General features: G+C 42.2%; 2 protein-coding genes across 2 annotated transcripts in view; both read left to right on the top strand.

The window, feature by feature from the left end:
* EFCAB5 (EF-hand calcium binding domain 5) overlaps positions 1 to 11,370 on the top strand; it is a 32,078-nt gene extending 20,708 nt beyond the window's left edge. The window contains exons 9-19 of the mRNA XM_041482677.1: positions 170 to 381; positions 1,636 to 1,792; positions 3,812 to 4,101; positions 4,750 to 4,922; positions 5,675 to 5,903; positions 6,609 to 6,761; positions 7,936 to 8,033; positions 8,795 to 9,048; positions 9,390 to 9,619; positions 9,803 to 9,899; positions 11,184 to 11,370. Coding sequence (XP_041338611.1) covers positions 170 to 381; positions 1,636 to 1,792; positions 3,812 to 4,101; positions 4,750 to 4,922; positions 5,675 to 5,903; positions 6,609 to 6,761; positions 7,936 to 8,033; positions 8,795 to 9,048; positions 9,390 to 9,619; positions 9,803 to 9,899; positions 11,184 to 11,311 — 2,021 coding nt within the window. The 3' untranslated portion in view covers positions 11,312 to 11,370. The remainder of the gene's footprint in view (positions 1 to 169; positions 382 to 1,635; positions 1,793 to 3,811; positions 4,102 to 4,749; positions 4,923 to 5,674; positions 5,904 to 6,608; positions 6,762 to 7,935; positions 8,034 to 8,794; positions 9,049 to 9,389; positions 9,620 to 9,802; positions 9,900 to 11,183) is intronic.
* A 992-nt stretch (positions 11,371 to 12,362) lies between these two features.
* On the top strand, positions 12,363 to 23,840 carry NSRP1 (nuclear speckle splicing regulatory protein 1). Its single transcript, XM_041482831.1, has 7 exons — positions 12,363 to 12,397; positions 13,432 to 13,519; positions 18,582 to 18,638; positions 18,798 to 18,929; positions 19,459 to 19,666; positions 20,257 to 20,365; positions 22,231 to 23,840. The coding sequence occupies exons 1-7, from the start codon at positions 12,378 to 12,380 to the stop codon at positions 23,255 to 23,257; spliced, it is 1,641 nt and encodes a 546-aa protein (XP_041338765.1). The 5' UTR covers positions 12,363 to 12,377; the 3' UTR covers positions 23,258 to 23,840.
* The last annotated feature ends 358 nt before the right edge of the window (positions 23,841 to 24,198 follow it).

Raw genomic sequence — 24,198 nt, 5'->3', positions numbered from 1 at the left:
ACAGCATAAGCAGATTAAGGCCTTTACTCAGCATGGAGTCAGTCTGTATTCAGCTGTAATTTCCCTGGATAGGAAGTGCAGGATTGAGGGCTGTGTTGATAGCTGCCACGTGGTTGGTTTTAGGGCAGCATTTGGCTTCCTGTGACACACTGTGCTTTTTGCCTTTCAGACTCAAGTCCCAGTGTGGCAGAGATTCAGAACAGTCAGGATTCTTGTACTAAGAGCTTTGCTGCAAGGTGCCTCACCCTGCCACAGTTTGTACAGCTCATGGACAATTTTGTTGGTGAAGACATTTCTCTGCCTACTGTGAAGAGGCTTACTGCATTTATCAAAGGAGAATATGAGCAGACAGAAGAGGAAAAAATGGAACAACGAGAAAAAGTAAATATTGATAAGTTTTGCTGATCCCATGTCCAAACAAAAACCAAGCAAGTGCCCACAAACACTTTGCAAAGTCAGCTGTTAATCTGGTGCTGGCAGAGCTCTCCACTTGCAGCCTTGCATCCCCAGTTCCTTCAGGAGACCTTTTACCCCTTTGTTGTCATACAGATGCTCCCTCCCTAGCCCTCAGCTCTGGAAGTGATGACAGACTCATCCTGTTAGAGGTTGTCTGTCTGTCCTAGAGCTGAACTCAGTGAGACAACAGTTGATAGCTAATTGTGAAAGAGCCCAAAACATTCCATTCTGCTTATTCACCTTTATAATAGCCAAGAACCTGATCTCTGACCTACTGCACTGGCATGTACATAGGAGGTTGTGGATGTTTGGGGAGGATTTTAAAACAAGTGTGTTTGGGTTTGCTATGTGCATGGCTGGATGTGAATGTGCACAGGCTTATTTGGTTTTAAGTTACAAGGTGCTCTTGCCATGTGTTGAAAAAAAATATTCTCCTTCCTCATGCCCAGCATCAGTGTGCCTCATATCACTTCAGGTCTGTTTTGTGGTGCATTTCTCTAGCTGTGTTTTCCTCAGACCTCCTTCTGGTTTCCCTCTGTGCTGCTGACCTAATTTGAATGAGATATTGGATCTGACGGCTCCACAGTCCTCACTGAACACAGCACACACTGCCAGTATTTTGGCCTTTGAGAGAATTCTACTCCAGCCAGTTATCCTTCTATGTTGGGTTTAGAGGACAAATGGTAACATGTATTTGCTTGTAGCCCACACACTTCAGGGCAGCACCAGCCAAATAACAGTGTACAGAAATATGAACTGTCATGTCTCTGGATGTCACTGACAAGGCTGTGGTTAGCTCTTGCTGGGGAGACATTTGTGTTCTGGGAAACTTGCACTTACCTGAGCTGACATCACCTTAAATCCAGCACAGGCTTCATTTGTTCACTGTGAAAAAACATTCTGCAGTGCTGGTCCTGCCTGGTAAACTGAACTGTCCCCTGCTTACAGAAACACTAAACACAGAAACACTGTGTTTAGTGTTTCTAAGTTATCTCCTAGGTTTAATGATTCATCTCTAGGTCTGAGCTGTGTATGTACAGATTCAGCCTGGCCCATAGGAATGATGTGATTGGCACAATCACTGCAGAGTGTGTCCACACTTGTGTAGTGTCCCCATTTGTGCAGTGTCCAGCATCAGTGTCCAGGAGTTACCAAACACCAGCTGTTCCTCTGTTGCAGGTTCACCGCACGTCTCACCTGGCCCAAAGGAAACAGCTTTTGGAGGCACTGTTTGAAAAGTGGGACAGCAAAGCATGTGGGTCTCTGGAACTGGAAGAGGTGATTGATGTTCTGAGCACATTCAAGGGACACATGGGAAAAGAGGCCTTGATGAAGGGTAAGGAAAAATCTCTGCTCTGTGAGAACAACACAGGAGGCCTTCAACCATGCAGTGACAGGGCTAATGAGGCTGTTGCAAGCACCAGTTTGGTTTTGCAAGCAGTCATAAGCATACACAGTATGAAGTATAAAATGTAAGGGAACAGTTACCCAGACTTATTTGTTAATGCATTGCTCCATCCCCTCCTCCTGTGCAAGACTCCCAGGCAGAGAAGCAGCCCAATGTTTTAATTACATTGGGATGAGTTGAAAAATTATTTCAGCAGTAACATGCAATGTATACATGTGATATGGCAGTGAAAAAGCACACATAAAGCCTGAGGACATGTTTGCACTTTTAGTCCAGTCCATCTGTGTTATCCAGCTATTTTTAATAGATACATTTTGCTGTGCTTCCAGCAGGAATGTACCTCACGGGAGAGAACAGCTTTCCTTATAGGTCTCAAATAGCCTGTAGTTATCCACACTGTTGCACAGCTCTTATGAATTACAAAACAGCTTTGAGTATCACTTCTCTGTTGGCTATTTCACTGCATGATCTTAGAAAATTTGGTCCTTTATAGGAAAGACTTTAGTCCAGCAGAAGTGCTGCAGGTTCACCTGAACCTGTCTGGCAGCCTCGTGCATATTAACATGTGGGCATAAGGTGCTCTGAAACACTGTATTAACAATTAAGAACATGTCTGCATGTGTGCTTGGGTGGAAAGGTCTGGTTTTTTCATCTCCATGCTCATCTTCATGTTGCTTGTTCTGCTGCAAATCACTAAAAATGGCTCACTTTGGCAACCACCAAAATCCCTTTATCCTTTAGCTCACTGAAGGCAGCTGGTGGGGTGGGGAGCACACCAGTATGTCACTGTTAATCATCTCCAGGCTGTCCAGCCAGGAGAAACTGGCTGTTCACTGCTCTCTTGCATTCAAAGCATGCCAGAACATACCATGGAAATATGGAAGGACACAGTCCCTTCCATGAAGGGCTCATAAACTAAAGGACAAATAAATAGAAAGGGAGAATAGCAAAATCAATACCACTTACCAGCAGGATGAATTATTTCTAGCAGCCTCAACCTAATCTCTCAAGGGTGTGGGACAAGCAGGTTTGGGGGAAGGGTTCACAGACATTGCACTTCTCCTGGATGGAAACACAGAGTAAAAAGTGAGTAGAATTATTTGATTGTCCTTGCAAGTGAAAAGTGCAACATTAGATATAAAGGGGAAAATAATTCATTATGCTGTGGCTCAGCAGTGAAGGGAGTGATCATAGCACATTCAATTTCATGTCTGTTTTTTTCTGCATCCCTTTCTTCAAAGTGAGGAGAAAGTGGAGGTGAAAATCAAAATATTTTATATGATCAAAAGTTTCTCCATCCTAGTTCTGTCAGAAAATCAGAAATTAAATTAGAATACTGAATGTTCCTTAGATGATGGGCTGGATAAGACAGCATTAAGCATCATGGCCCCATCATGACTGAGGCCAAGTTAGTACTTGCTACTTCTTCAGCTACAGTCTGTGATAATGGTGATAAAATGGTTTGGATTGGAAGGCACCTGTAAAGATCATCTAGTCCAACACCCTGCCATGAGCAGGGTGATTTGAAAACAGGATGCAGAAAGAATGATGGAAGCATCAGTCACAGAGACGGCGTGAACCCCGGGCTCCCGGAGCCAGGCAGTGCCTGCACGTTGCTCAGGCTGTGCAAGAGCACCCCCGTGAGCCCAGAGCCGGGGCTGGGCAGAGCCCTGACAGACCGGCTGCGGAATTCAGCAGCAGCAGGAGAGAAACCGGGGCTGTGCGGGATTCCTTCTCCTAGGAGGGAAGCAGGCATCTAGAGAAAGGGATGCGTCCAGTCTGCAAACTGGAGATTACCTGCTAGTGTGCCGATTTCCTTGTAAGAGACAGCTAAAAAGAAATCTAGAAGGATGGGCTGGAGCCTGTTTAGGTCTTGTTTTGAATTTTGCAAAACTGATTAATCAACTAAATTTTCCCTGTCTTATTTTCTATTTTATTTTTTACTAGCAAAGGAAGAGCTTTGCTCCCGATACCCACAGCTCAGTAAAGTGGGCAAGCTATCCCCAAAGGCATTCCAGATTTTCCTTGAGTTAATTGCTTCCAAGTTCACTGACAATGAGGATGAAACTATGGATAACTTGGTGAGATTCCTGACCACAAGTGTGGAACAAAGTCACACCACAAGCTTGCAAAGCTCAGCCAGGAGGAAATGGCTGCAGGAGATCCAGAAAGCAGCTGAGACCAGCGGAACAAGCATGGAACCAGTGTACAAAGCAGTGATGAAGGCCCTGTCCCAGGTAGGCATCCTTGCTCTGCCAGTACTGAAGGAATCTCAGGGATGATTTTGTCTCACTTATGGCCGAGCTGACTCAGGGCAGATCTGGAAATCCATAGCTGTAGTTTTGGAGCTTCTGAAATGAAACACACCAGAGTCGGTTTAGGACAAAGATGGTTAATTTGTAGTGGAAATAGTTTCATTTTTAATTTACAGCTGCAACTTTAGCTGTTTTTCTCACCTTTAAAGCCCTCCTCAAAGCCAAACTTCTGTCAGTGTAGCTGAAGTGTTCTTTCAGTATTGTCTAGACTTGTCAATGTGGCAACTCTGGTACTTGTTTAGTTTTTTCTTAAAGAAATCTCCTATTGGAGAAGAAATCCATAGGACTTTTCCTTAGACACAGATTATATTTAGAGATTATTTTTCTATTTACTCCTCCCCATCAGCAACAGGAAAAAGGAAATCAGTTTCCCTTGCCAATCAAAATAGCAAGTGTTTGTGTTTGTCACAGAGTGCACCGGGCAGAGACACAGCCACATCATGGGGTTGGTGACACACAAACTCGGTGATCCAGAGCAGCATCTCAGCAAAAATTAAACAAGTGCTAAGTGCATTAATTAAGTGCCAGTGGCTAATGTACAGACTGTAATGGGAAACTTTTGGTTGCTAGGACATGGAAGCCCATGGGGATAACAAGAAGATCAGTGCATATATTGCCCTTTTGGAAGAGAACCAGCTCGCCCCAGAGCAGGGACAGGTTCTCCTGCGCTACGTGGCCTGCACTGCAGACGATGCTCCCTACATCCTAAACCAAGCACTGCACAGAGACATGAAAGGAGTCAGGTAAGAAAAGCTGCAAATACCAGTTCCTTTTCCTCTAAACTGTTTGGAATGTATGGGGCAGTGTTTGGGATGCTCTGGAAACTGACACTGATGGAGTAGTCCAGAGAGGAAATCTCCCAAGAGACTGTTGTGGCATGATCCAATATCCTATACATGTCCCTATACTCTGCATGGTCTGCTTAGAACTGCTCTGTTTGGGATTTCACTCCTTTCCTTGGGGAGATTAGCTCACAGTCTAATAAATCTCACCCTTTAGCAAATGTCTGTGGCATTGGGCCTACATTTTCTTCTTTAAAAATTAATTCCCTTATGCCAGTTTATATCCACAGGATATTTTTGAGAACAATGCCTTTTCTTCCCTAGTGTTTATGCTATAAACAGCTTTCATGCTTCTTCACTTGTCATTTCCAAAAGCCAGACATATTTGTCTCTTTAAACATTGCTGCCTCTAACCTATTAAATGTAACTGCTGCTTGCTTCTGTATTCCTTTTCATTCCATTCATTAGCTTATGTTTTTAAAATGTCCTAAGGATGAAAAGTGCCTCTTTGTTACCACTGCCTTTGGGATGCAAGTGGTAAATGTGGTATTGCTGAGTGTGGTCAGGGTATGGAGCTCACACCTTCCTTCTCTGATGCCAGAAAACAGGGAGAGATCAAAGCTTCAGTATTTACTGTTGCACTAAAGGTTTTCTGCTCCTCTGCTCCTGAAATATAAATTTATGACAAACTTCATCATAAATTTATATTTCAGCTTTGCAGCCATTGATCAGGGAAAGCCAATCTATGTTCCAAGAGTTCAGCATCATGGAAACATTCATTTCTGGAACTCTGACCGCCCTGAGGAGAAGAGGAAAGGTTCACTCCTGGTGCTGCCCCTGTATGATGCTCACTGGAGAGTTTTTGGCATTCTAGGACTTGACACTCTTCAGGACCAGAGTCATAAATCCATCTTTCTGACCCATGAGATCACTTTCTATGAGGTGAGTACCATAAGAAAGCAGTTTGTTACTCCAACCTGCAAAAAAACTTGTGAATTTTACATGTTTGTTCTGAGTAAATGTAAGATGTACAATTACAAAAATATCTGTGGGTCCCCTTCTGCAGTATATGGTGAAAGTGGTGTAAGGAGAGCACCGTGTCAATATCCTGTTGATTAGCATCTTATCTGAAATTTATTATGAGGTATCACTTCATCAATAATTTATTTAATCTTCTCCTGACTAGGATGTTAATTGACCTTTTGTACAAAGTCCAAAGGTGGCAGCTTTTATTTCCTGAAGCTCTCAATCATATATTTGTGTTCATTCCTATAAAATGACACGAAACCTTACTTTTTACGTGATGGAATAATTAAAAGTGACAGCTCTCCGGATTTCTTTGGGATGCTCTTTGGGATCAGCCTCACTGTGGATGCCTCATGTGGGCAGCAGGGAGCGCAGCAAGCCAACCTTACCGGTCCGTTTGGCTATTTCCACTAAAAATCAGCTCTGTCTGCTTAAGGACTTGGCCGTGACCGGGTACTGAGTACCTCAGGGCATTATTTGATAAGGGACATTTCACAGTCACTTTTCCGCTTTACAAATTCTGATTAAAGCAATTTGTTACAACATGAACATTTCCCCAGCTTTTTTTCTCCAAAATTGTGTGAAATTGTCTGGCTCACTTGGAGGATTCTGCTTTCACAGGGAGTTTGTCATGCATTCAGCAAAGCCTACCACCACATCTGCATGCGGGAAAATATCCTACAAGTGGCTGCCACTGCTCTGGACTGGTTGTATCCCAGGACACCCAGCATCCATACTGTCACAACCTATCTGGTGGAACCTGGCACAGACAAGGTACTGCAGAGAAAAGGTCTGTAAGCATCAGGGGCTCAAAGGCTGCTTTAGAGAGGAAGTGCCATCTCCAGCTGCCTGTGTTTTTCCAGTGGTTTTATCATTAAAGCTGAAGCCTGCACAAGATTCTTGTGCCTGCTCATGCAACAAAAGGGCTACAAAGGTAAAGATGGAAGATTCCCTCTGTAAAGGAGATCCCTCTTCATTCTTTTCATCCTCCCAGGTAAAAGAATTCAAGAGCACTGCTAGTATAGCCCTTTCTCCATATGGAAAGGGTGTATTCTCCTTCTTCAGTGCTTGCTGCTGCATATCAACCAATAGAGCAGAGCTCTACACCCGTCCATCCCTCCATCCATCCATCCATAGCTTTGCTGTCTGGGACTTCCACTAAGGGAAATGTTCTCTCTGGAGATCCTCTGCATGTCAAAATTATGGTATTTTATAGGGACAAGAGAGTGTTCCAGCTAATATATTAGCTCTTTGTTCTGAAATTATGTCAGCAGCCAACATGTAAATACAGCTCAGGAAGTGACTAGTTCCCAATTAGCCAGCTTGTAAAAGCAGCCCCACTCCATGCAGGTCATATTCCAGTGCTTCAGCAGGCACTCAGGCCCTGGGAAGCTTGTCACTTCATGTACCAGTGAGTTAAGAAGACAAAAAGTATATGCAATATTTAGGACTGATCCCGTGTCATCCCAAAGTCTGTATGACATCTGCTGCAGTCATAATTCAGCTGCTTCCTCTGATAAGCATGGTTTATGTTGGCAGTGTTCTGTTGTCATTCCAGGCTCAGCACTGTTCCCTTGTTAGCTGCCTGATAGCCAGGCCACTCGCTCCCCTCTGTGCTTTTCATGTGTCAAGACACAGTGACACAAACATGACATGAGGAAGGACTGCAGGAGGATGGGAAAAAGACTGGAAACTTCTAGGCCTGTGGGTGTTCCTCAGTGCGGAGTCTGGGGTGGATTAAATAGTCAGGCTGAGGGAGGTGCAGGGCACATTCTTCACTCATCTCTGGGAATAAAGCTAAGCAGTGTTGGGAGATGTCTTTAAACAATCCCATTGCTCTTGAATGTACATGGGAGTTTACTATGAGAAACCATTTCCTGCCTCTCCAAGCTTCAAAATATCTATTCCTTTCTTGCATGCAGCTAAACCTTTCTTTTCTCTCTGGCAGAACTATGCTCTGTGCAAGGTGATCACTACAGATAACACAGGACAAAAGGAAATCCACAGGTCTCCTGTTGTTCTCCTCAGAGAGGAAAACCTCCTCAGGTAGGCTCCAGCACCTGCAAAGGGACTGGTCCCCTCTCTCTTTGACTTAACCTGCACCAGGCTGAGCCACATTACATGAAGCCCCTGGCAGAGCAGCCCTGAGAGTGTCTGGCTGCAGCTCTCTCACTATCAAGGCTTCTGGTGTGTATGCACAGGGCACTGAACTGTGAAGGCTGAGGAGTATTTTCTCTTTGATTTTAGGCTGCAAAAACTTCTGACTTAATACTTACCAGCTGAGCTGCCAAGGTTTGCAGGATTGCAGCCTACACTGAACCATTTGCTCTTTAGAATAATCTGTATTTTTTCCTGGCCATATTAGTCTCATTTCCTTCAATTCTCTGTTTCCTTCCACTGCCAAGATCCTCAGACTTGTCTTTTAAGCATATCATCCTTGTTGTCAAAGTTGCTTGAACAGCCATTTGCTGTTCCAGCAGCTGTTCTTACTTTTTATAAAACTGTCTAGAAAAAAGTCAATGCAGTTAGAAACAGCAAACTGCTTTTAAAGCAAGATTTGTTAAATTCTCATGATTTTCAGCAATCACCTTGATTAAGCAATATTGTGTTCCCAGTGCTATTTTTTCCTTTGTGTACATGCCTTGAATGATACTTAGAGCTGTGCAAATTTCAGTTCAAGGAAACAAACTACGATTTAGTAATGTAATACCTTTATTTCAACAACAAGAGATAAATGGCATCTTAAATACGCTAAGTAAATCACCAAAACAAACCAGGATTGTAAATCCTAGCACATTTCATTTCAGAGATTACCTCTTCAAGTGCACAGACAGCTCAGAGGTCACTCTCACTTCTATCTATGGAGAACACCATATCACAGTACCTCTCCATGACCTATCAAGACAAACTCTTGGCATATTTGATATCAGCATCGGACAGCACAAGAAATTACCACCTCAGGAACAGAAAGAGCTGCAGAAAATGCTAAAGATGGCCCAAGCTGCCTGCTCAGAGATCCTGCAGAGGTTTCTAGAGGAAAGAGAACCAACACAAGTACTGGGTATTGTCATACAGCTGTGAGATAGTTTTTTGGGGTGAAATTAGGAATCTCAGTAAAACGATATTAAAAGTATCCCTCCTACAAGTATGGAAAGACAAATAGAAATCCTTGGTATATATAAACTACTCCCGAGCAAGCCTCAGAGCTTAGCAGAGTGGAGTTAAACAGAATGGGCAGATTTTAACTCTGGCTCACAGGGTACTTGGTGCTGAAACCGAAGGTGTGAAGCAGACACCTTGTTGCCCTCAGGGATCTAGCACACAGACTGTCAGTCAGTCATGTAAGTCCTGAGTAGCAGATGTTTCTGAGCAGCTTCTTGAGAGGTTTGTTTTTGACTGCAGAGGCAGAACGTGTGGCAACTCTGAGGCACGCAGGGATTCTGTTCCACCGGTTCATGCTGCAGGAGCTGCGTGAGTGTGTCCAGAAACTCAGTGCTGAGAGCTTTGCTGGCATAAAGAGCTGTGCAGAACCCCCAGCTCTGGTACACGACGTAGTTAAGGCTGTGCTGCTGCTTTTGCATCCAGACTGGAAGGGCTCAGAGGAGATTGAGAGCTGGAGTCAGTGTAAACTGGTGAGAATTCAAATTCTTTAGAGTTTGCTTTCTACTATTCCTCCTCCAAGAAGATGCAGTGGAATTTGCCAAGGGGGAAATGGCAGTGAAATAATTGCCTATAGATTTCCTATATTTTTCATCTATCTTTTATTCTGTAAGCTTTTCACAAACACCCTAATCTTTTTGTTCTCTGCATTGCAGAAACTCGATGACAATTTGATTCAGGAGATTTATTGCTTTGATCCAACTGCTTCATCTGTGCAAGTTCAAGCACAGCTGCTGCTGGACCTCCTCACTGGTAAATATCATAAACTCATTAGGAAGTTACCAGGCACAGTTCAACAATGAAACTGTGTCAATGCCAACATTCAGCTGAGTGCTTTTAAGGGCCTTACTTCAGAAATTGATTTCACAATAGATTAAACAATAGGTCCTCAATTTCGGCAATCTTTTTTGGTCAATAGAAATGAACCTGGTAAATTTAGACTCAAAATTCACTGCCTTCAGGAAAGGGGAGCAGATCAGCTTTGAAACCTTCCAGAACAAGCAATCTCATTGTAAACCTCCCAATAAACATGAAGAATGAGGGTTCTTTTGGCAAGTAGTATGTAAAGACATGTGAAGAATGATGGTTCTTTTGGCAAGCAAGTCTGCTTCAGACCTCTGTGCCCTGCCCTAGGGACTGACCCACCTGCAAACAGGAACACACAGTGTGATCCCTCCTCTTCATAAACACCATCTGCCAGTGCTCAGTGTACTCACGGGCCATACACAGGAGCTCTTTGTCAGTCTGTCTTTTTCTCCTTTAATGAACGTGAGCTTTTTTTGGTGCCAGAGCAGTCAAGAGGCTGTTATTATTATTATTTGCAATATCTCTGTAAGAGAAATTACTTGTTCTCGCTGAGACCTCTCTCTTCATGATCTAATACCAGTCTGAGAGGCCTGTTAAAAGCCAAACGTGGACAAGAGTTATTGCTTTAGCTGGGGATATTTATCAACAGTACCCTGCCTGCTGATAAAGAGTAAACACTTGAGGCAGTGATAGTTCCTTTTCATGTGTTGTACTCATATATATTAAACTAATTCACTGGAAAGAACAAAACAGGCCTAGAGCATCCAGTTTTCTGACACTTAGGGATGCTGTAATTAGATTAAAGAATGTAGCTTTGGAAACTGCAGATGTGCTAGGAGAGGTTGGTTTTCCAGGATGGAACCTATTCTGAGAGAGCAGTGTCAGATCAGGGGTGTGAATGCAGGTATAACTCACAGTTATGGGAATTCCTTTAAAACGAACATCAGGTAATGTCCATAAGTTCCATATATAAGTGCTGGTTTAGCATTAAAATATAGCAGAGCACTTTGTACAACAGTCCACCCACCACAAAATAAGATAAATTATAGTGGAAAGTCAGCACTTGACAGGTCACTGTCACAGGGTGTGCTTTTCAAAGCATCATCATTCCTGGAATTACTGGATTCAGGATAAACTCTGCTGAGGGGATGACCTTCTGTTCTTGTGGCAACACTGCTCATGCTTTGACTTTCCCTGTTGCATTTCCAGCTGTTTTTTTTTTTATTCCAGGTGTCCCTCAAGCAGCAGTGTGGCAGCAGGACTCTGCTCCAGCCCAATACCTGTGCCAGTGGCTTCACACCTGCAAGGCGCTCGTGGAGATCACAAAGAGCCAACACCCTGAAAAAAAACATCCTTAGCCCCTTTTGGCATCCAGTTCTACTGTGCCTCCAATTAAATATCTTAATTTCTCATCTAACCCTTGTGATTCTGGTGTTTCACATATTTTATTAAATTAACTGTTGATTTTCTATTTTTTATACATAGGCACTAGTATTTGTTGTTAAAATGGCTTAAATCTGTTGGGGATTATTAGTTAAGATGATAAGGTAGTCTGTTAAGCATTACCAAGAAAAAAAACAATAGAAAAATTAAAGGGAAGAATTTTGCCAGTATAGCTACCGAATTTTAAAGGCTTAATAAAAGTTTTACGGGATTTTAAAATTAATTTTGATGGGAAAACAAGAGGCAGGGACATCTTTATGGCTCCCAAGTTTCGAGGCTCATAACTGATACAGCATTAATTTTCAAGGTTCAGTCTCCTTAAAGGACCTTTAAGGAATAATTTTAAATAAAGGTTGTTAATCAGCATTTTGTAACGTTCTTCTGAACACGTTGCAGAAAAGCCCAACGCTATTATAAAACACAAAAAGCTTTTATACTGGGATAAAGCTTGAGATTACAGCAACTGCACTGTCTACAGTGAGATTTAATCTTTCCAATAACGTCCCTTTTGGCAGAATCACCTTTTTAATAACACTTTGGGAAATTAAACTCCCTTCCAGTCTTTAGCGGGAAACAAGAGACAGGTCGGTGATGGGGGGAGGTACCAGCGCGGCTCCTCAGCCTCGGCCCCGGGAGCGTCTCGGGGGCTTTTCCCCCTCAGGGCTTCTCCCTCCTCAGGGACCTTTCCCGCCGCTGCCCCGAGGCGCCCCCGGCTCCCCGCGCAGCTCCCCTCAGGGAGCGCCCGCCATCTCCCTTCCCCGATCAGCACTTTCGCCCCTCGACAACCAGCTGTTAAAAAAAAATCCCCCGCCGCCTCCAGCGCCCTTCACCCGCTCTCCGCTTCCCTCCCGAAGCGGGACCGCGGCACGGTGCCGTGAGGGTCTCCGGGGCGGGCGGGGAAAGTGCGTGGGGAGGACTCGGCCGCGAGGAATCTGCGGCCGCGGAACGGCAGCGGCTGCGCGGGGGAGGCGGCCCGACAAGATGGCGGCGCTGGGCAAGCAGTGAGTGCCGGCAGGGCCGGAGCGGGTGGGCCTCGCCGGGCCGGGGGCAGCGCTCGGCGGGGATTTGGGACCGGCGCTGAGGGCAGGGGCGAGCGCTGGATAACTCTTGCCCGGGGACTCGCTTGTCCCAGGTGTCCGCCGCGCGGCCTTGCTGTGTTGGCCTGACTTTAAAACTGTGTTTGTTAAAAACAAGCAGAACTCAGCGGGTAGGCGCGTGAGGGTGCGGGGGTGTTTTTCACTCTTGCGGAGGAGAATCTCCTCAGTGTTCCCTCACACCTCCCGCCCTCGGGCACCGGCCCCGGCCCCCGCGGCTCTGCTGGGCCTCCGCGGCCGCGTCAGGCGGAGCTGAGGGCGGGCTCCGGGCCCCTCACGGGGCAAACGGCGGTCGCAGGGATGGTGTGGTACCCCAGAATCGGGGTGCCTCACTCGGTTCAGCCATACACCCTGTGGCGAGCTATTGACTCAGTGATGCACTCAGGGAAAGGCAGCTGGGCGAGGAACCCCCCATTTAGAGGTTGCTCAGCACCGAAAGAAGGGGGTTTAGCACAGAGGTGGACTTTGTCAGCAGAAAAGTTGTTTGTGTGTGGTTAATTAATCTCAGCACGACATAATCTGACTGTAAATCTTGTCCTTTGCCATAGCACCTGTGGTGACATTGCCAGCAAACCATGAAATTACAGCACTGCGAACATAGGCATGGAATAGTGCTTGGTATAGACTAAGACTAAATCACTTCAGATTAAACAGTTGGCATTTCAAAAAAAATTCTTACTTCTCTGAGACAGAAAAGAAAATTACTTGGGTAACTCTGGACAAGAGGGATTTGTGTTCTAATTTAGGACAGTCATTGCATCCAGAAACTTTTCCTGGGAAGCTGGCTGGTGTGCTCTGCTGCAAAGGCTGCTCACATATAACTTCCATACATTATGTTGATGCTGATCTTTTACTTCTCAAATGGTAAATGGCAGAATTTTTATTTGGTATGTGCTATGTTGTAAGTGATGTTAAAGGTAACTTTTTTTTTTCTTCTCTAGATATGGGCTTATTATGCCCAAAAAGTTGCCACAGAAAAATCTTGTTTCAAAGAAGCTCTCAGTGTTTGCAGATGAGTCAGATGAAGAGGTCAGTTCAACAATTTTCTTCTGAAATTTGCCTTGTATTCTGCAAGTTTATTTGTGTCCAGCCCTTAATGGCTGCATCAGGTTTTGGCAGTGTCATTAGCATGTGTGTCATGATTTTAGATTTGAGTGTGAAATGTGATCTGTATTTTCTTTAGTACACATTACATGGAAGTGATGATTTTTTGTTACTTTCTGTCAACTCTTCCAGAAATTCAGCACGTGTGACAATCTGTTTGCCAGAGTTAACTGTAACTTGTAAAGAGATTTATTGGCTGTCACTGCTGAATGCCTGCAAATAGAAAGATCAGTAATAATCAACAGGTCTCACTCAAATACTGTGTGGTAGTTATGTGTGTTTTATCCTTTAGCTCATTCCACCCAAATTTGATGTAATTGATTTTATGCTGTTCATACTGGGAACAAAAGCAAAGCTGTACAACCCGAAAGTTCTACAGCAAGAGAAGATGTATGATAATTGTATGAGAGTGTTCTTTTCTATAATCCTTAATTTTAATTTTTTTTTTTAAGTATTAGGTTCACCATACTCTCTGTGTATCTGCCCCAGCAGAGGGCACTGTGTGCTGTGTAAATCCCACCTGGATGTGCTGCTGGAAGCAGGGGAAGTGCCCAGGAACAGGCTGGGATATGGGCTGGGCTGGGGCCCTTTCAGAACCCGTGCTACAAACACATTCTTTCCTCCCTAGAGCTTCACTCCATGCTTGTTCTTTTGTGTGGTGGAGAAAAACAATGCTAATAAAGCATCAAATAATTTTCGTCTCTTTCTGACTCACCAAAATATTTAATTTTAAAATCTGTTTTTATTTTAATGAACTAGCAGTTGTTAATTTTATGTCACAGAACGCCTGAATTTAACAATTCCCAGCCTGTATTTCATTAGAAAATCTGGAATCTTGCTGTTGAAGGTGTCTGAGGTCCTGTATTACAGGGCAGGAAAGGGCTGAGGACCTTTCTAATGATGTCCACTCAACCCTCAACATGAAACTGCCTCAGTACAGCTTACAGGAAACAAATGTGTTTTAAATCCCATCTCTTCCCTCACTTAGCTGTGATCCTCAGAGGTGCCTCCCTCCACTGTGGCTATAAAGAGAGGCTTTCCTTTAGCTACAGCTGCTGGAGGTGGTAATGGAGCACTTCCCCTCTTAGGTTTGATTTGGGGTCATTCTCTGCATTGAGGATCTGACCCCACATTTTCCACATCCCAGGAATAAACTTCATTTAATCTGTTGTCATTAAATGTTGCGTGGTAGGTTTGGGAACCTCCCTTAGGAGATGTCTTGTTTTTTTTCGCTTCTTCATTTTCTCTTAATATCTAAACATTGACACTCCCTTAGGAGATGTCTTGTTTTTTTTTTGCTTCTGCATTTTATCTTAATATCTAAACATTGACTCAAAATAATTAATGTTAGTAATTCTAGTAAAAATATTATATAATATATGATGCTGTCTGCCAGCTTTTAGCTTAACATCTCAAGTATCCTCCCTTTCAGAAAAGCTGACAGATTCACTGTCAGAGTCTGTTACAAAAGCTCTTAAAAGTTGTTGTGCTCATCAGTATGGTACATACCCAGCAAAAAGTAATAATCTCATAACTGCCTTTATCAAAGAAGATTGTTGTTTTTTTTTAAAAAATCAGAATTACTTTATTAGTTCAGTAATGCTTTCAGAGCTTTTCAAGATAAGGAGCAGCATTTGGGAGGGGTTTCATTTCCTGTCTGCTACCTTATCAGTCAGAACTACATCTCAAATGTCTGGAGATTATGTATTTTTAACTGAACTCTAATAAAGTTTGTGCTGGGAAATCTGCAGACCTGACTTGTCTGTGATTATATATTAGATACCAAACTTCTTCTCCTTTTTTTTTTTTTTTTAACGTTACTATGCGTTTTTCTCTCAGATTTTGCCACTACTCTTGCTGAAGGAATTTGGATTTTTTTTTCCTTGTGGTTAAGTACATTAATGGCTGTTGGTTGTTGAAGGTGCTCTTTATGTTAGTTCATAAGAAACAGAGCATCTGGGAAGGAAATTTTCTGGAAATACAGTGTTGACTGGGAAAAAGTGGCTTGTCAGGTGGCTTGTGTGATGTTCATTGTTCCTTTTTACCTTTGGAGTTTAGTTGAAGTTATCTCTGTGGTACAGCAGATAAAATTTCTGGTTTGTGGTTGCACCAGTATTACCCAGTGTATGTTCCTGTACTGTACTGGTCTTTCAAAACTGATTTGTTAATACAGGATGATAAAAAATAACTGTAAATAGACCTCAGTAGGTGCTAAATTCGAGAGGGAAATTGTGAAGCCAGTGTGAACAGTTCTGTGAATATATCAGCTGGATTTGTTGGGTTTTTTAGTGACCACCCAAAAGATAAATGGAGTGTTTAAGCAGGCAGAAGCTGAAAAGAAGCAGAAAACTCTATCTTCTTGTAGCCTCAGATTTTTGATTTTGCTTATGGATGCTTCCATTCCTTTGCTACTTTTCAAAGGAAAAGTCTGATTAAAAGGATTTGCTGAGTAATTGATGCTGGTGCTGACCAGAGTTTTTGCAACAGCTTGCATGCAAAGTAAGACTGGGTGGAGTTAAAGGGGCTCCTAGAAAAATTTTCTGAGAAGGAGAAAGTGGAAAAGAATCAAGATGATGTGTGTAAAATCAAGAATAATTCAGAGAAGTAAGGTGATGTTGCCATTTCGCATAATATGAGCAGTAGGTTGTGTTGTGGAATTACCAAGTAACTGGCTTCGTATAAACAAAAGGAAGTTGTGTAGTTAAGGTGTGGAACTCCTTGCCACAGGATAATGTGGCATGGCCAGAAATAGAAATGGATTCAGAAATGGATTAGTGAAATTAAGGGAGGCTCTTGGTGTCAAACAATGGTTCAGGTGCATCCTTCAGTTCAGGAAGTCCTTGATCTGGTTTCTGGAAACTACGATGGAGTGCTCAGAAAAGCTTAATTCTGTATACATGACTTTTTTTTGTGTTCATTCTCTTGATCTTCTGCTAGTAGCCGTGACTCATACTGTGTGTGAATTGAGAGGAATCTGTTGCCTGATGTGATTTTTTGTTTTTTAACTCCATGAAGGCTGGAGTCTCATGTGCAGGTTGTACTTGCATTGTACAGTTCTCTGTGAGGGTGGGCCATAAGGATTCACTCCTAAATCCATGTACATGGGGGTGTAAGTAGCTCATTTTAGAGTGAGAAGGAGCTAAGAAATGGAAAGAACCATGAGAAATGTTAGCAGATGGGGTAATTAATTCTTTGGGGTTTTTTAATAACCTTTCAGTTGTGTACAAGCTGTCTTTCATGGTCTGGTAGCAGTGGTGGACTGGAGAGCCTCATTTCTCAGAGTTCCTTGATTTGCATGGATTCTATGTCCTTTCACAGGATAGGGTTAAAACATTTTCTCCTTTCAGAAAATATTGAACTATAAGCTTTGTGCTTCAGAAGAATAGCTTGACTAGAGGGAGGGAAAAAGTATGAGACAGATTGCTGAGCTTATAGGGCCTTTAATAAATGGGCAGTTGATAAGTAAAACAATACAAAAGGACGGGAAGTTCTCATCTATCAGAGCTCACAGCACAACAGGAAATTGTCCACCATAAACCACTGGGGAAGATGTTTGTTTTCTGTAAACTTTCTGCCAGTCTGGAGAAATGGCAGATGGACTTCTTTACCATCACATGTCCCATAATGAGGATTATGTATTATGTTAGTGTTTACCTAATCTTTGTAGATCAGTGCATTTATTCCATGTAGGCAGACAAAGAAAACATTCTAAGCAGGGTTTCAAATATTTTGATGGAATAGAGCTTATTCTGTAAATGTAACTGCAGAATCTGTTTTGTTTTTCACCGAGCCCCTGCTTTCTGGAATAGTGCAGGGGAGATTCTTCACTCTTGAGGTACCTTTTTGTTAAACCAGTGTAAGAGTTTCCCACAGGGGAAACCTTCAGGGTGACCCTCAGTGTGTTAAACAAAGGACCATCTTCTTTCTCAAGAACCAGGAGGAAATTGAGGTTTTTTGTGTAATGCTGATGTGTGTTCTATGCTAATTTAAAATGGCTGTTTATGGTTTATACTGACTCATTTATAGCCTTTTCAAAAGAAGGTGTATGTCGTAAAATTAAGTACAGCATTGTAAGCTATTCCTGAACATCAGTTCTTCAGAACTTAAGAGTTCTTCAGTATTGAAAGCAGAGGTAAACATGAGATGAATGAAGCCAGGATACTTGTAGGTTTTAAACTAAATAATCCACTATCTACTTCGCCCAGTCAACCAACCAACCAGCTACATAAATAAATAAATAAGGGACTGTATCCAATTCTAGTCCAAATAATCAGTAACAACAAATTACAGATCTCTTTGCCTTTTTTAAATGTGACACAGAGCATGTATTAGTCAAAGTTGCAAAACTTGGGAAGCTGCCAAAATGCAAAATGATTTTTCCTTCCTATTTCTGCTTTTTAAGATTAAGAGATATTTAATTACATAAACAAGGATTTAAGTCCTGTCGTTATAGTGGATCTGTTTAATAAACACTATTATCTGTTGGTTGAGAAAAGATAGATATGTAGTATAGGTCAAAACTAATTAAAAGAAAAAAAGTAAATAAAATTCAAAGCTTTTTTGTAAAAGACGGTGTTATTATAAAACATATTTTCAACAGGGATCTGTTTCTTCTTAGGAAAGATTCATATTGCTATTTTGTAGTATGCTTATCTTGAGAAACAGTAACATTTGAAGTACATGCTGTTTAGCTGTGTTCTTATTTCTGAAAATACACAACTAATGAAACAAATGAGACTTGAAATAAATACCAAATCCTTGCAGAATTTTGTATTTAACTATGAATACAGTTTTTCTTTTTTCATGGGATTGTCAGTATCTCTGCTTGTGACTGTTACATCTCTGATGGACATGCAAGAAGAATTCCGTATTTTCTGAATCACACCTGTCTGTAATTGGGCTGTTATATAGTTGTTTATTAGAATGGTAGAAAAAGAACCTGTGTCAATGTAATTAATTTTGTTTCTGCAATGTGTCTTTCCTACAGCCAACTGTTGGGGAAAGTCTTCAAAAAGAGGCACTGAAAAAGCAAGCAATGAAACAGGTAAGAGACTATTTAAAATTTATTCTCAATGTCCTGATGGGTAAGTTTATATTATAGATCTGTTTAAATTATAATATAGGAACCAAATATTTGAAAATAGTAAAGATTTCATTATTATTTTCATATCTTTTCTTCTCCTCCTCCCTGTTTTTGTTTTAGACTAAATTGGAGATTCAGAAGGCTTTAGAAGAAGATGCTACAGTATATGAATATGACAGTATTTATGATGAAATGCAGCAGAAGAAGAAAGAAAGCAGTGCCAAAATGTTAGCTGGAAATGATGACAAAAAGGTCAATACCTGAGAATGTATCCTGTCTGTTCAACTCTGTCTGCTTGGGGTAACCATGACTGGTTAATTTGTAAACTTCAAAGCATTGCTGGATTATCCTGGCCAGTGATACTTTGATGGTTACTTATTCTAGTTCATTTGAAGACCCTTGTCAGGGTCTGGGGATCAAAGGGAGCCTCCCACTCCTTAAAAGGAGGGCAAGGCTGTTACAGCTAGGAGGATGAGGGATGAAAAATGAAGACAACATTTATTTTCATTTAGAGTAAAAATCCTCCTAGTCAAAGATGGGATGCCTGTTTTGAATGAATACAGCAGCCTCTCTTGGTGCTGTGAAATGTGCTGTGTTAGGGGTCTGAGAGGAATGGCAGTTTGTTTTGGATAGCTGTCAGTCAGAGGGAGAACACATTAGAGTAGCTCCTGACAGTTTTCTTCCATTACCAACTTAATTCATCTCCATCAATCCCAATTTGTGTTTTGTCAGCCACCACAATTTCCTCTCAGCATGGTAACTTTTTTCCCTTCTACCTCAGCCCAGATACATCCACAATATCCTCAAAGCAGCTGAGATTAGGAAGAAGGAACAAGAAAGGCGAATGGAAAGAAAAATTCAGAAGGAACGTGAAATGGAAGGAGGAGAGTTTGCACACAAAGAGGCTTTTGTGACTTCAGCCTATAAGAAGAAGCTGCAAGAAAGAGCTGAGGAGGAGGAGAGAGAAAGAAGAGAGTCAGCTCTCGAGGGTGAGATTCATAGTGAAATAATTGTGCTGAAAAAGAAGTAGGGCCTTGTTCATGATGTACATTATATTCACCTGGTGGTCTCTATGTGGTTCTTGAGATAATTAAAATCAAAGAGGACCAGATTAGCAGATCCTGAATCAGATCAGCCTTGGTCTGTTACCTTCCTTTGCACGTGTTACAGATGGAGCAGAGGAAGCTCCTTTGTTTGTGTGTCAGTACTGTTTGGGTTGGTGCTTTAATTTTTGAGGGAGGGTCAGTGGTTGAAGGAAGACTCGTAAGCCTGGGGTACAGTGATGTTTCCAGTCCTTACCTCAGACATTCTGGTCAGGATCAGGAATAGATGTAAAGCACAGGATGTAGGATCATTAGCTAGATTGGGCTGGAAGGGACCTCTGAAGGTCACCTGTTCCAGCTGCTTGCTCCAAGCATGGCCTGCTGTGGGGCCAGATCAGGTCATTCTGTGCTTTTTCCACTTCGGATTTGAAACCTCCAGGATGGAAATTGCAGTTGTGGTGGTGTGTACCAGTTGTGAGTTGTATGTGATGAGTATTTGTGGCACAGTAAACCCAACCTCCCTTTCTTTCTCTCAGCGTACCTGGATGTGACCAAACAGAGGGATCTCAGTGGATTCTACAGACATCTTTTAAACCAGCGTGTGGGGGAAGAAGAGATGCCTAAATGCAGCTTCCGTGAAGCCAGGTAGGATGTGATTCCAACAGGGTTTCAAGTGTGAAAACCAGCACCTGGCTGTTTGTGATTCTGTATTCACTGGAAGATTAGACAGAGCACTAAAACTCTAGTGGTAAGGTAAACTGGTGATTTCATACAGCTGATTAACTGAATCATTTGGTAAATAACTAATCATCATCAGTGACACAGAAATGAAACAAGCAGGATAGGGTCACTGTCTGAAAGGTATCAAGAGGACAGTTATGATTGTAATCCTGCTTGGTATTATTCTAACCTACATTTTTTTTGGTTTACATAATATTTAGCAATCTGTATAAGTTACACATTTGAATCATGAGGAAGACGAGGTAAAATAGTGAGTATAGCAGTAAGTCATAGGAAATGAATATGCTGTGAATTTCCTGTAAAGAATGTGTCTCTTCACTTTGTACTCACTCCACATTTAGTTGCATAAAACTAAATTCAGTGTTGATACTGTGGTAAAAGGATATGAATCAAATATATAGGAAATCCAGTGGGAGTATTTTGCATATGTGAACATTCCAAAGCAAAGTAATGACATGAGACTGAATTATTTAGGTGTTTAAAATGGTAACATTCTGCCCTGTGGATAAATGTGATGAAGGGGATGTTTTTTGTATGCAGCAATTGATAATTCGAGACAATTAACACAGGTTAAACCTCGTTTGATAGAGGTTTAAAGCATGGATGTCACTAGATAAGTGTTTGTTTTCACAAATAAAATGCAGCTTTCATCAAGAGATCTTCTAGATCTGAGATTGTATTGTTAGAAAGTAAATTCTTAGCCCAAGTGGAGAAAGTGATCACTGAAGTTTCTCAGCTGCCTGAAGGAAAGGAGTTCTCCATGAAGTCTTCAGGATTATGTGATTTTGTACTGTATAGAGAGCATTTCAAATTATGTTTTTTAATCTTACAAATTAAGGAAACTTCCTTTATGGGCACATACAATTAATTCAGGGGAAACAAATGGTCCTGTGGATGGTGTTTCCAGCAAGGCTTTCAAATAAACTCAGGTGTATATTTTAATTTTGTTCTTACTCCTGGTGATACAGCAGGATACAGAGAGAAAACAGCTCCATTTTTAGATCTCAGAAGTGTCCCTAAAGTGAGTCCCACCTTTGAGTTGGGGACTCACTTTATTATTGAGACTTTTCAGTGTAGTTTTTAGTTGTTGTTCGTAGGCTGTCCATGCCTTCAAGCATTCAGCAGACACAGAGTCTCACTGGTGGTGTGCTGACTCATGAGGGAGCCCCACAGGCTGTTCCTGGAGCTGTGTGATTAAATGGAAGAGACGTGGTTTGTGTGAGTGAGCATGGATTTCCTCATCAGTCAGAAGAGAATGACAAAGCAAACCCCCTCCATGGGTCAGCATTTTGCATGTAAGAATATGTGAGCTGTAAAAAGTTACTAATTTCTGTCTAGCCACAAGTGAGATCTTCAGAAATACTGGATAAAAAGCCACGTTCCTCTCTCTGTCCACAAAACACACAACCTGCTTCTTCTCTGGATAATTATTTGCTGTGAACAAGGACGAAACACATAGGAAAACCTTTAACTTGCCAGCAGGCTTACACAGGAACACAAATCAGTGGGTTTTTTTCCTTAGATGGAGGCTGCACATACTTTACCATAGTCAGACTCTTTTAGATAAATTCCTCAGCTCACATTCACCAGTGAGCCAGGTATGGATACTTTGTGCCTGAATCCTGGAACTTGAGCCACAGACAGATTTGCTTTCTTAGACTTTTCAGCAGCATCTTTTGCCTAAGTCCTGACTAGAAGTCAGTTTGTAGAAAAGTCCAAGATTTCAGGCTTTTTAATGTTGTTATTCTTTTCTAATGTCAAAAATGTAGGATAAAGGAAGAAAAACCTGACAGTCAGGATGAACCCAACGAAAGGAACAAATGCCCGTTGGAAAGTCAAAGAGTGAAGCCCTCTAAGAAAGAAAATAATCCAGATGCTGATTCTGACCTAGGAACTGACAGTAGTGATGATGACAACAGACACAAGCATAGTAAAGTAAATTTGAAAAAGAAGAAAAGAAGGGAGAACTCTGTGAGCAGTGAAGAGGAGGTTAAACATCACAAAAGCCAGAGGCATTCCAGGTCACCAAGCTCATCCAGTGGGGAGGAAGAGCCACGCACCAAAGCCCAAACAAGTCACCAGAGGGGAGAGAGCAGGCCAAGCAGAAGGGGGAGTGATGAACAGTACAGGGAAAAGGATTATGAGAGAAGTAGAACCCATGAAAAGGATCACCAGAGGGAAAGGGAAGAGCGGCACAGGCATGGGGATCACACTAGTAGAGATCACTACAGGAGGAGGGAAGATCAAGATGATAAACAAAGGGGGAAGGAAAGAAAAGAGAGGGAGGGGCATAGCAGAGAATGGAGGAGGGCAAAGGAGAGAGAGGAGAAGGGCTCAGAGAAGGAACGAGAGAAAGAAAGAACCAGAAATGATAAAGATAGATATAATGACAGAGAGAAGGAGAGAGGAGAGAAATACAGAGAAAGGGAAGATCATGCAAAGGAAAGGAGAGAGAAATATGGCAGTGAGGAAAAGAAATACAGAGAGAGGAGAGAAGGTACTCCTAAATCTTTGGAAAAAGATGGAGATAGTGATCAGGGAAAAGAGAGAAAGGGAAAAGACAGAGAGGTGGATGAGAAGGGAAGCTCCAGCTCTGGAATGTCTGAGCAGAAACGTAAAGCTGGAGAAGAAGGGGAGAAAGATGAGAAAGAACAAGCACAGAAAGCACCTGAGACCCTGAGCAAATTTGCCAAAAGGAGCAACGAGGAGACAGTGATGTCAGCACGGGACCGGTACCTGGCCCGGCAGATGGCCCGGGTCAGCACCAAGCCCTACATTGAGAAGGAGGAGGATTGATGGCCCTGGGCTGGGCACAGACACCTGGGCTGTCAGCCAGGGGCCACTGCTGTGCAGATCCTTGTACAGAAAAGGTTATCCTACCTATTATTCCTGGCTTTCCTTTGAGAAGTTGTGTGTCCCTTAAGAGAACAACTTTTGGAATGGATCAGTGGGTCTCTTGACACACACCCTTTGTCTGTACAGCTGAAATGTTAAATGTGGATGACTGTCCACCCTGCCCTTAAGTAGCATGTCCTTGGTACATGAAGATTTTGGACATACCTGGGAGTGTTAAACAGTGTAAGGTGAGAATGCATCCCCCTGCTCCTTTCAGCAGCCAAAACAGTGAGCTCTGCTGAAGCAGAGGTGTTCTCAGCTCCTAGGAGGACTCATTGCTCACTACTGCTCTCAAAAATGGGAAGCAAATTTGTAAAAGTGGGTGAAAAAGCAAGAAAACCAGCCTGAATAATGATCTAGGCTTCTGTTTGTAGAGTGGAGTTTTGTAAGATATATGCATATTGAGGTATAAATTTTGTATTGTGTGGGTTTTGGTCTGGGGGCCTGATGTACAGAAACAATAAAGTGTAAGATACATATTGGATCAAATGTGTGGGTCTTTTTTTGTGTGTAGGTTATTTTACTGCATCTTTTTTACATGGAATAAGGTAGATGAGCCTGTTTTCATGTATCACAGTTGTATCAACTTGTTAAGTGATATTTTAGATTTGTCATGTGGACCTTCTGTTCAAAGGTTCATTTTCAAGAATAAAATTATCTTCCAGCTAGGTAAGTAGGATGCCTGACAGTGGTCATTGCTTTTAGAATACATTTTCAACACCTTTTTAATTGTTCCTTTCACTTTTTTTTGTTGCAAGTTTATCACTTCTATGCTAGAGTAAGGTGTACTTCTATATTTAAAAAAAAAAAAAAAATTTAAGATTGGTGTTTCCCTAATGACT

The sequence above is a fragment of the Pyrgilauda ruficollis genome, unplaced genomic scaffold, assembly GCF_017590135.1.
Source record: "Pyrgilauda ruficollis isolate IOZ18807 unplaced genomic scaffold, ASM1759013v1 scaffold59, whole genome shotgun sequence".
NCBI lineage: Eukaryota > Metazoa > Chordata > Aves > Passeriformes > Passeridae > Pyrgilauda > Pyrgilauda ruficollis.
This window is presented reverse-complemented; position numbering and strand designations above follow the sequence as displayed.